The sequence below is a fragment of the Xyrauchen texanus genome, chromosome 42 (genome assembly GCF_025860055.1).
Source record: "Xyrauchen texanus isolate HMW12.3.18 chromosome 42, RBS_HiC_50CHRs, whole genome shotgun sequence".
Classification (NCBI taxonomy): Eukaryota; Metazoa; Chordata; class Actinopteri; order Cypriniformes; family Catostomidae; genus Xyrauchen; species Xyrauchen texanus.
The window spans coordinates 23208219-23220645 of record NC_068317.1 but is presented as its reverse complement, the minus strand read 5'-3'; the positions used below and the strand labels follow the sequence as shown (position 1 = coordinate 23220645).

Genomic DNA, 12427 nt, shown 5'->3' with positions numbered 1-12427 from the left:
GTAAACAACTGAGAAATTCATCTTTTTACCTCTTTTTTTCCACATATTTGTCCATGTGGTGATTGTTGTTGAGGATATTACCTCATCAAACCTCGAGAGTCCAAACACTGGACACATGCTGCAATAGTAGGTAGGCAATTGATCGATGCTTTAATAGGCCGCTGCAGCTGCTCTATCAACCACGGGATTGGTTGCTGCTATAATCTATCCTGCTATGGGTCTGTAGTTATTTGTGCATTTGATGAGGCAATGGTTTTTCTAAGGGTGGCATTTGCCACCCCGATAGATCCGCCCCTGAGTTCAAGCTTAATGTAAGCTTTTTTCAATGATATGGGAATAAAACCAAAAACATATTGACTTCTAAAGCCAGAGTGTGTATTGTATAATCAATGCTTTTCTCGTCTGCTACAATACAATATATTTCACTTTGAATATCTAATATTATATTATACAGTATATATTTCTAAGCATTAGAATTATCTAAATTATCTTTATTTGGGGGCCTTTAGCAGCAAATATTGATATGCAATTCATTTCAATTAATTCTATTAATTAATCTGCATCAATTTATAGCCCTAATTGCAACAATTTTATAGCTTGGTCTGCCCTTGAAATGACTTTCCTTTTCGGCTGACATCACCTAGGCCTGGAAATAATGATTTAGGCTGACCATTGCAGGTAATTCAGCCTTACCTAAAATCTAACCAATAGTAAACACTGTAATTTAATGCTGGTTAACATTAATGTAATAAAGGTTATGCAATAATAGCAATACATAGATCAAATAAAGTCCTTTACTTAACATACATTCCTTTTATGGAAGAAAAATGGGTTGCAAATGCTATATTATGTTGACTTTAAAGGAATATTTTACCCTTACATTCTCAAACACTTTTTTTTCTTGTGTCCAATATAAAGAACAAAAGGCTTTGTTGATTGATTTACTTTTGAACATTTAGCATTAGTTTTAATTTCTCATTGTGGCTGTTGTAATAATTAATATAGCATCTGAACTTGCTCTGTTGCATTACACTCGGTTTTAACAGACAGACCATGTACAGAAAGGCCTCTCTCATTCTCTAGAGTGGATGTGGTACAAGACCCAAGCAGAGGTGTTGCTTCTTAATGTCTCTATTAATAGACAGCTCATAACCACATCCACTTTCATTGAACCCACCTGCCCAAACACTCTCTCGGGGAGGCCATTCACAGCTGCAGAGGATCCTGGCATATTGCCCAAGCTAACATGCTCCATTCTTGCTCTACAGCTGCTTCCAGTGGGGTTCAAATGAAAGGCAACTGGGTTTTTGGACTGTGTGGTTAAGGGAGGCCACATATATTGCCATACTGTTGGGCAGAGTCCAGAATGCTGGTGCAGGCACCCACTCATTAGTTATTACCAGCCTATGGTGCACTTTACAAGGCCTAGCCGAATGAAAAAGGCAGAGACTTAAAACATGCTTTTTCATCTTAGCAAAACATACATTCTCACAGAATTGCACTATTATAAGTAATGAGGTGGTACAAGGGACCCTAAAAAGTATTTGGACATGTTTGGCCACTTGAGTCCTAAATAAATATGTAATTTAATTGGATTAGAAATAAATATAAATTATGCTGGACCTTTTCTTGTTTCTAACTTTTCTGAGCAACTTTGCAATTACTTTTTACAACTAGTGTCTTTTATGATTGATTTGGCTGTATGAAGATACAGGTGTCCTAGCAGAGTAACCACATAGTAATCACATTAACATAGACAAGTTGCACAAAGTTTGACAACCAGAAAATGACCAAATATTTTTTGTCTTAATTTTGAACAGTATGCAATGTGGCTTTTGTGTCCAAATACTTTTTGGGCAACACTTTATATTATGAATATGCATTTCCTGTTCACTCAAGATCATGCTTACCACCTAGTGTTTTGTGTTAGTGTTTAACATCTGCTCTCTGTTTACACTGCAAAGCTGTTATTGGTTCAAACTTTTAAAACATGCCAGCTTCACAATGTGAAGGTGAGATAAAATGAGAAGTTGACCTTGAATTGATACAGAGAGTTTATGCAAATTGTTTATGATTGTTTACATTGTCCTTGTCCTTCATATCATAGGGGGATCCAGTAAAGCTTTGCCCGTTCATGCATTGGGGTGGAGTGGTTGCCATCTCTACCATGAATGAAAGTGGTAGGATCAGATTAGGCTTGTCCATTACACTGTGTCCTAACCAGGCTTGATGCAACAAGTCAATTGTATGTCCACAGTAAAAGCAAAAGAGTTGAGTGACACAATTTACTGACAATCATTCAGAACATAGTAGTTTCTTAATATACAGTTATGTAGAGCAGGATTTTGGACCAATTAAATTTCACTATAGGCTACCAAATGCAATGGCACATTAATTGAAACAAAGTGACTGACAAAATGCTTGTCGCTTTTTATAGTTGTGGCCAATTATACAAAAATGCAGATTTACATAAAGCAACAAAGGCCAAAAGCAGTCTCTTTTATCGTGACGTGCCTTGTTAGGACACTCTGTTAGACTTTTCGTTTAGGAGGATTATCGGCTGTTTCATGGACCAGGTTTAGATTTACAGGATATAACTTCTTTATTGATTTAGGAACCATAAAGATTTGAAGTATGGTGCAGGTCAGGTCATTCATTCAGATATATGAGAATTTTTCTTGGCTTCGGAAATACACTCATAAATGTGCTGTTTGCATTAGCATATCAGTCAATAAATACAGGTTTTTTTTAAAGCCAAGTACATTCCATGTTGAGCTAGAACTGCCTTCCACACCAGGGCTGTTTTTGGATGTATACCCTTGATTCTTTCTGTCTTTTTCTGCATTTACTCTGGTTATTTTCTAAAGATAGTTTGGGGCTGTGCCTCTTCTTTTTACCGTAAATGGACTGATTGGATTGAATTGAAGAATTTTAGATATCTGGCCTGCTTAAATGGTTGGGGAAATAGTTGTGATATTCTGCTTTGCATTACCCCTGGGCTACTAGTTAAATATTTGTAATTAGGGCAAAAATCTATGTTGCATATAGACATTTTATAAGCATAGAACTGCTTCAGGTAAATCTGTGTTTATCTTAAATTTCCAAATGGGTTTCCAAATTTATGATTGCTCCCAGATGTCCAATTGTATATATTTGTTCTGAGTTCTGATGCTGGATGTGCTTGCATATATAGTGTGTCATACTTTTTTGACTTTGGCTCTTGAATCCATAGGAACATCAGCGTTTGGAGACTATCTTGAATTTGTTTTCCAAGCTGGGCCGCACAGAGCAGGACAAAACTGGTTCGGCCGTCGCAGACTTGCAGAAGATCAACAAGGAACTGGAGAAATTACAGGTGTCAGATGGCGAGTCTGCATTTTCAGATTCTGCAAGTCTCTCAGCCAGCATTTCTGCAGAAAATGACTACGGGTCCAAAGCCCGGAAGTCCCAGGCCAGTAAGGAGAGGCAGGTACGGCAGTGCTGGAGCAATAGAGAATTTAGGGAGGAGTCAGCAGCTGTCCTTGGCTCCGCCCCCACGCCTTCTCCTCGGCTGACAGGGACACACAAGGTAATTGTTACACACTGTTGCAAATAAAGGTCAACCGATATGGATTAATCGGTGCTGACTGCCAATATCTAGAGAGCAAGGCAGCCAGTGGCCAATATAAACCAGATATGTGTATGTATATATATATATATATATAATCAAATTTAAAGACAGCAAATGAGATGTACACAAAATTGCTGATATGTAATTAATTATTTTACACAAGATTATCTCCAAATTTACTCCAAAACAGAAATTTTTGAACCACTGACAAGGCTGTCAATACCAGAATATCAGTAGCCATTACCAATACCAGTGAAATTTCATGGTTTTCAATAAAAATGTAGATACCTCAGCAACACCTGGTATTTAACAGGTATTTATTTACTTTTATTTAGTTAAATATTAATATAAATGTAACAAATTCAATTAAAATGATGGCATGTCACGATATTTTAATGTACCAAGTAGTATCACGATACCACAAAATAGTTTGTTAATTCTTAACACAGTTTGTCATAGTGGTTCTTTAGAAATTAGACATTCCACATGTTGCTCTGGAAGTGGTGAAAATAATTGATGGATGAACAGGAAGAAGGCTCAAATGAACAAACTTACCTAATACATTCTTCCGGGTTGGCACCGTTTTGGCAGCACAAGGGGGACCTACACAATATTAGACAGGTGGTTTTAATGCTGTGGCTGATCGGTGTATAAGGTCATTAGTCTAGTTTCACACCCTCATGTTGTTCCCAACCTGTATGACTTTCTGTCCTTCATGAAACACAAAATTATATGTTCGGCAGAATCAGGGCTGCATTAATGCATGGGCTTATCTGGGCTTAAGCCCCAGGGCCCCCAGCTGCAGGGGGCTCCTAACTCCCTTGGAGTGGGGTCTTTTCTTCTAGGGAGATGTATCAAAATATTCATTATATTGCATGCTGTGGCATTTACATTTTTTGTCCAATAAAATGCTTTCAGTGATCATCTATCAATAACAAGTGCGCTAAACTAAATTCTATTGGCTTTTTTTTAATTTTTTTAAATGGACATGCTATTTTATCTGTTCCATCCCAAATTCTTGTTTCAATAGGATATATTGCAAAACTGGAAAGAAAACTGCTTGTCAAATCATTTCATGGGGTCTTTAAAAAGCCACTATTTGCAGATTAGAAATCCTTAGTTTGGCAATGAAAGATGATACCTTAGTTGCTGTATTGCAGTGTGTGTAAGTAGTGTGGTTTCTTACATTATGAAATCATCAGCAGTCACCTGAAGAAGACTCCCAGCTGAAGCTGGAAGTGAGAAGTTTCAAGGAGGAAAGAATACAGATCATGGATAAAATAGAAGAACTCGAGCTGAAGATCAAAGACCTGGACAACCAGATGGAGGAGTCCAACAGAGAGGTAGATGCATCAGCAGTTTAGAGAGGTGGGGTGAGATACTGTATCAGGGATGGTGGGATTAGTTTAGGGAGCAGTGGAGATGCTATCATGTGTTTATGTGGGAGAGTTGTGCGTTGTGGTAATGTGATCAGGAGCTGTGATGTGAACCACAGCTTGACGTGGTGGTCTGACCTGCCAAGATCATCTCCTCTCTCTCTCTCTGTGAAGATGTTCCATGTTCCAGTGAGGTTAGATGGCTCAGACAAAAAAAACATTTCTTGCAAATGGTGTTATTGTCAGCATCTTTCTGTCCCCAGTGAGTCATATTCATCCCACAGATAGGGGGTTGGACTAAGGGGTCAATGTTTGATCAGTTAGAAATGGACCACTTAGCCCCTGCTGGTAGATGCAGTAAATACACTGTTCTGGGGACAAAAAGCATGTTTCTTCTTTGATAGTAGGATTTAGAACCGAAAACTAGTTCCATTTTTTTCCCCCTTATTCCCAATCACTGTTTGACAGCAACTGAAAAAGTGTATGTACAATCACAAACTCCACATCACTTCATTAATGATACGCAAGTAGATTGATCTTCTGCCTGCAGTGCCTCTTTACTGCTAAGTCAGCTGATCCATTAGAGCTCCGTATTACAAACCTATTTTCTTAGCGCTTTCTGTTCTATGGTGGTTTTATTAGTTCAGATTGTGGACCCTTTTCATTTTTGAGAAATGAGGCACATCAGGTGGTCCAGAGCTCTTTAACATCACAGTTCAAACTGATGAATTGGGCAGCACTCACTGACCATGACCTCAGTTTTTGTGTTTGGTAAACTAAATCTCTAAATTAGAACTTTACACAAGGTGTAAATTAAGTCAATTTATTGGTGTGTTTAGTTGGAAGTGGAACGTGCTCTACTGAAGGGTGAGCAAGATTCAGAGACCGCTCAACTACAGCAGGAGAAAGACATTTTGGACCAACTTAAAGACAAGATGGCTGACATAGAGAACAAGGCGCAGACCGAAAAACCTCAGGTATGTGGTTAAGATGAAGAACAGTATCCCTAAAAAGTATTTGGACAAATTTAAAGAATGTCAATAGATTAGATAACAAAATATCAAACCAAATGGCAATTATACAAATAAAAATAAAAACACACAAGCACATTCTTCAAGAAAAACATTTCACAAGATGAAGTTAACTTGGTTTTAAACAAAAAAATATGCTGTTCAGAATGATGATAAAACGTATTTGGACACTAAAGATTTGTTGTACGATGTTAGTGGAATATGTTCTTGGTTAAAGGAATAGTTCACCCAAAAATGTAAATTCTCTCATGCCATCCAAGATGAGTATGATTTTCTTGCTTCTGCTGAACACAAATATTTTTAGAAGAATATCTCTGAATAACTATGTTGGTCCTTACAATGCTACTGAATGGTGGCCAGAACTTTGATGCTCCAAAAACACATAATGGCAGCATAGTGATTAAATCCATGTCTTCAGAAGTGATATAATAAATATAGGTGAGAAATAGATACATATTTAAGTCCTTTTTTTACAATAAATTCTCCTCCCTGCCCAGTAGGTGGTGATATGCGTGAAGAATGGAAATCTGCAACTACAAAAAAAAAGGAAGAATGTGTAATTTATAGTAAAAAAGGACTTAAATATTGATCTGTATCTCACCAACACCTATCATATCGCTTCTGAAGAAATGGATTTCACCACAGGAGTCATATGAATTACTATTAGGATGCTTTTTTGTGTTTTTGGAGCTTAATTTTGGCATGTGTTCAATTACATTGTTAGGACCATCAGAGCTGAAATATTCTTCCAAAAATCTTTGTTTTCAGCAGAAGAAAGTCATACACATATGGGATGGCATGAGGGTGAGTAAATTATGAGAGAATTTTCATTTTTAGGTAAACTATCCCTTTAATGTGATGAACTACACCTGTGGTTATGCCATTTGGACACCCGTGTGAAATTGAGGGGAACTAATTTCATACATACAAATAAAATTTTCTTGACACCATATGGTAAAAGAAATGACAAAAATGGCACAGAAGTTACTAAGGCCACGCATCCACGTAATGCCACATGATTTGATATTTTGTTATCTAATGTAATAACATTCATAAATGTGGATGAGGTGTCCAAATACTATTTGGGGCCAGTGTATGTGTATGTGTCTGCGAAGACTTAAGTGCAAATTCCATATGAAACCTCAATGAACGAGCATAAAATGTTTGTATACATCACCCAAACACTGACAGCCTCTAAGTTGGTTATCCCAGGTCTGCTGTAAATACACCTCGGCTGAACTGGGTGACACCACATTGTGTTGACGTAAGTGATTGCTAAGCTTGGAGGGGGGCCCTGGCACCTACCACCTACAAGTTCAAGTTCAGGCTGACTCTCGGCTCATCTCATTTCAAGTCTATAGCCCTGCTTAAACTCACTAGCAGAGACATAGATTCAGAAGTGCTAACTCTTGTGGAGGATATTTTCTCTATTAAACGGAAAGTTTCATGCAATATTCAGTCCCCCCATGGATTCCTGTCCTCCTTGGAACAAAGCAATTTTATTGGCTGAAAGAAGTTGTTTAGGAAATTCCCTGGTCGGAAGTCCTACAGTATTGCTTGAAGATTGATTAATCATGAAAATACTTCAGTTATTGTTGTATTAACCTGCCCTGAAGCCATGAGAGCAACTTCAACTGCAGCTCTGCAGGGTCAGTACTCGCACAGAGCCTTCCTCATCCTCTTCCTCCTAACCGAGTCACCCTCCTCTTCTTCATCCGCAGTTCTTGCATCTGTCTCACCTCCATGAAAGATAGTTGGGCTGTCTTTCTCTGTTATGTCGCATGCACTGTTGGTATGTAATGGAATCCATTGTATGGTATTTTTAAATACACACAAAATACCACCATACCACCAGCATTCTTCTCAAGAAGAGTGCTTACTCTGACCATCTTGGCACTGGTGGGTGAATCTCACAAAGAATTATACAGGTAATATTTTACAAATTCAGAAGAAAATAATGATAACTACTTTGCATGATAAAGATGAAGCCAATTTTTAAGCATTAAAATGTTGTTGCATAGTGACGTTTTTTTCACAATGCATACATGTTTTCATAAAACAAACATGGGGGGTTATACTGCATAAATTAAATTCAGTAAAACAAATACTACCACTTTCTATAAATTCTTAACAATTTAAAAAATTTAGTTATTTATTTTGTATTACAATAATGAAGATTTTCTTTGTTTTTGTTTTTGTTTTGTTTCATTAAATTAATGAGAATTTGTCATTCATTTGGAATTTTGGGTTGTTTATAATCATCACAATGCAAAATGCTAAAATCTGAATGATCCTGAAAAAAGTCCAATTATTTTAATTAATTCTTGCATTGATTTTGATTTTGGTGTGGAATTTGACCCAAAATTTTCTTGAGAGTTTTTGTGTGATTCACCCTTATTTGTTGCTTCACAGATCCTGGTAGTGACCACACGGGCTGCTAATTCAATTATAGGAAGGAACATGGTTAGTTAGAGCTGGCAGGCCTCGATTGTAATTGGGAAGTAGGGTAGCTGTTTCTGTAATGGAGTGGCTGTAGGCTTTCTTTACGTTGAATGAAGGTTAGGTTATGTATGTGTTGACATGATTGATCTAAAGGTCAGTGGTCACGTGTGAAAGTAGTGGCACTTTCTCTGCTGACTAGCATGTGATGGTTGAGGGCATGTTAATAGCTGTGATTGGCCCTGTTCCAGTTGGGTTAAACCTTAACCTCTGTCTCCATCCCAGGGGAGGATAGGTAAGGAGAGGGGATTTGGTCTGAACTGGTATGGGTTTAAGGGGAGTGTTGATGTTATTGAAGCTGATTTAAGCATCGGAGAATGACATCACTTCCTTGGCTGTGAGAATGGTCTAATTCAAAATTAAGCCTAAATCCAGACCATATTCATATTTATTTATGTATCAGAAATCAGAGATGCTAGAGGTGGAGACCAAGAGTTTTGAAGATTTGGAGTTTCAGCAACTGGAGCGAGAAAGTCATCAGGATGTGGAAAATGAGACTCAGAATCAACAGATTCTCAGGGAGATCGCAGAATACCAGCGGAGCACTGTTACACGAAAGGTAGGTTTCTTGTCTTTGAGGGCACAATATAGCAAGGATATGCATATACACCAATCAGCCACAGCATTAAAAACAGCTGCCTAATATTGTGTATGTCCCCCTCATGCCGCCCCAAACAGCGCCAATGGAATCTCAGAATAGCATTCTGAGATGCTATTTTTCTAACCACAATTGTACAGAGAGGTTATCTGAGTTACCATAGAATTTGTCAGTTCTAACTAGTCTGGCCATTCTCTGTTGACCTCTCTCATCAACGAGGCATTTCCATCCACAGAACTGCCCCTCACTGGATGTTTTTTGTTTTTGGCACCATTCTGAGTAAGTTGTAGAGACTGCTGTGTGTGAAAATCCCAGGAGATCAGCAGTTACAGAAATACTCAAACCAGCCCGTCTGGCACCAACACTCATGCCACAGTCCAAATAATTGAGATCAAATTTTTTTCCATTCTTATAGTTGATGCTCCTGACACATATCTGCATGATTTTATGCACTGCACTGCTGTCACACAATTGGCTGATTAGATAATTGCATGGATGTTTGTTGGTGCCAGACGGGCTGGTTTGAGTATTTCTGTAACTGCTGGTCTCCTGGGATTTTCACACACAACACTCTCTAGAATTTACTCTGAATGGTGCAATAAACAAAAAACATCCAGTGAGCGGCAGTTCTGTGGATGGAAATGCTTTGTTGATGAGAGAGGTCAACAGAGAATGGCCAGACTGGTCCGTACTTTAACTCAGATAACCACTTTGTACAATTGTGGTGAGAAGAATATCATCTCAGAATGCTATTCTGAGATGCGTTTTGGTGCTGCTTTGGTGGCATGATGGGGACCTACACAATATTAGGCAGGTGGTGTTAATGTTGTGGCTGATCTGTGTATGTAGTCCAATAATCCACCTGACTGTCAGTATGTGAGCATTGGAATACTGTGTAATGTCATTAGGAGAAACTCCAGGCCCTGAAGAAACAGTACACCCAGATTTCACAGCAAGCTCAAAGGGACAAGGAGAGCTTTGTAAAGGAAAAGAATAATCTTCAGATGATGCTGCAGCGGGTATGAGCTTAGTCTTTCTAATATCGTTGTGTAATCATGTACAGTGCCAGTCAAAAGTTTGAACAGGTCATTAAAACTATCAAATAGCACAAATGGAAGAATGGGAATTATGTAGTGACCAAAAAATGTTAAACAAATATAAAATTTAACAACTTTAGGAGTTTTGAAGGAGCCAATGTTACTGTCTGGTCTACAAAACTAATTTCAAAATTGAAAGGTTTTAATATAATTAGAGTCATAAATTCAGTCAAGTGTGTCCAAACTTTTGACTGGTAGTGAAGCTGTTTCTTTTGGTCACAGAAACGTATTTTCAGTCTCCCTAATACTTTCTTAGTCTAATACAAACCTGTTTTTTTCCAGGAAAAGGACAGTCTTGACAACTTGGGGAAGAAATATTCCAAGCTCACTGGTGTGCTGGGTTTCCCTGTCAGTCCCATCAGTATGAAGGAGGTAAGCTTGACATGACATAGGACAGTCATGAGTTCTGTCCTCTCAGGGTCTTTTAAGGTAAACCATTTTCATGGATTATGGCGTTGTCCTCTCTTGGACTTGCCATAACAAAATGTGTTGTTAGTCGAGACCAGATAACTCCTTATACAACCATGTGTGGCTGCCCCAAAAGATCACCATATCTCATTTATGAGACGAGCCCCCATTTTATGTTACGTCCCTATTAATCTAGAGATAGTGTTGACACAACTTCCTGAGCCTTTCCGGACAATTTGCACTGCAGTAAAAGAGGCCATACTTCCTTTGGCCACCGGAAGGAAGCCGCAATGCGCTCAAAAGCACTAAAGTAAGAATCTACTTCAGTATCTCGGAAAGGAGGGACTAAAGTAATATATTTACTCACATCAAATGAAGTAGTAGGTTGGTCTGAGGAAGATACATTAGAACTGGCTGGTACTGGAGATCATGTAGATTCCAGTTCCAGTTTACGCAGACGAACAGCTGTGTCAGCTTCAATTTCCAACTTACGTACTTCTAAACGAAGATCCATCTCAGCATTACGAACCTGGGCCCTCTCCTGAGCCTCTATTTGGAGACGTGCCAATCTGACTTTTAATCTGGCATCTCCTCTGGACTGAGACAAACTAGAGGAGACTGGAGAAAATGGATCAAATCCTGGTAAGGTAGCTGGAGTCTTAGCCTCCACAGCTATCTTTATTCTACTAATATCCGCCTGCAATGCATCTTCACCTTCAGAATCATGCATACTTGCACCCACAACATCAGATTCAAATCTATCTGCATCATATTGTACTGGTCCTTTAAGAATCTTAAACTCCACTAGCTTTTCCCAAATTACTAGTTTTAACTGTTTCTTAACAAGACTTCTAGATACAGAAATACCAAAGTGGTCTGCAATAACCATTAAATCATCCTTACGGCATTTATCAAGTTGCTCAACACTAGGTTTACTAACAAACTGCTTTATGTCAAACAAAGCCATGATACTAAAGTTCTGTTCACTGTTTTAACTATTTTTCAAGGATTTCAAATAGATCCCGGATGAGCCCCCATTTTATGTTACGTCCCTATTAGTCTAGGGGTATCGAAAGGACATAAAACATAAACCAGAACCGAACCAACTAGAACAACCCTATATAAATAGACAGAAGCTCAAGCAGACCACCAACAAAGCTTGAAGCGCAAGAAGCAGGCTTTATTTGGAACAATTAAGTGCGTTTACACATTTATATACATATGATCAAACAAAAGAACACAAAAATGGTGAAAAGGGAACAAGAGTGTTGCCAAAAAAAAGAAACAAGGAAAACCAAAAACCAACTATCCAAAGGCAGAAAAGTCTTACTGAAAACAAAATCACAAAATAAATCTGCCTACTCACATTAAAACAAAACTTACAATTGGTGGCAACCACTCCTTACCTGGTGTTACTAGACAGTGGTGTTAACCTTTGCCAGAGCGCCAGCGCACGGAAGAGTTTTTTTCCCCCACAAGTTTAATGTTTATGAATAGATTTAACGTGAAAGAACATCATTAATCTTGGCAAACTATATATCATTTTAAAGGTGTAAGCCTCAAGCATCGATGATAGAGCTCTGTTTTTTGATGAAAAGCTTATAATGAATGTATTTCTTGCATTTATGTAAGCAGTACAGATCAAAACACACGTAATCAAAAACGGAGTACATACCAGTAGTGTCGTAATAACGAGCCACACACGCATCCACTGCTAAAAGTTCCAGATTGAATGGAAAGGTGAGGGTCCACTGAATAACATCCCATAGAGCATTTTTAGTCCAAAGAAACAATAACGTTGTAACATC

General features: G+C 38.3%; 1 protein-coding gene across 1 annotated transcript in view; it reads left to right on the top strand.

The window, feature by feature from the left end:
• LOC127634784 (pleckstrin homology-like domain family B member 1) overlaps positions 1-12427 on the top strand; it is a 73641-nt gene that overhangs the window by 37384 nt on the left and 23830 nt on the right. The window contains exons 7-12 of the mRNA XM_052114466.1: positions 3233-3568; positions 4813-4953; positions 5826-5963; positions 8920-9075; positions 10023-10133; positions 10494-10583. Of these exons, the coding sequence (XP_051970426.1) occupies positions 3233-3568; positions 4813-4953; positions 5826-5963; positions 8920-9075; positions 10023-10133; positions 10494-10583 (972 nt within the window). The remainder of the gene's footprint in view (positions 1-3232; positions 3569-4812; positions 4954-5825; positions 5964-8919; positions 9076-10022; positions 10134-10493; positions 10584-12427) is intronic.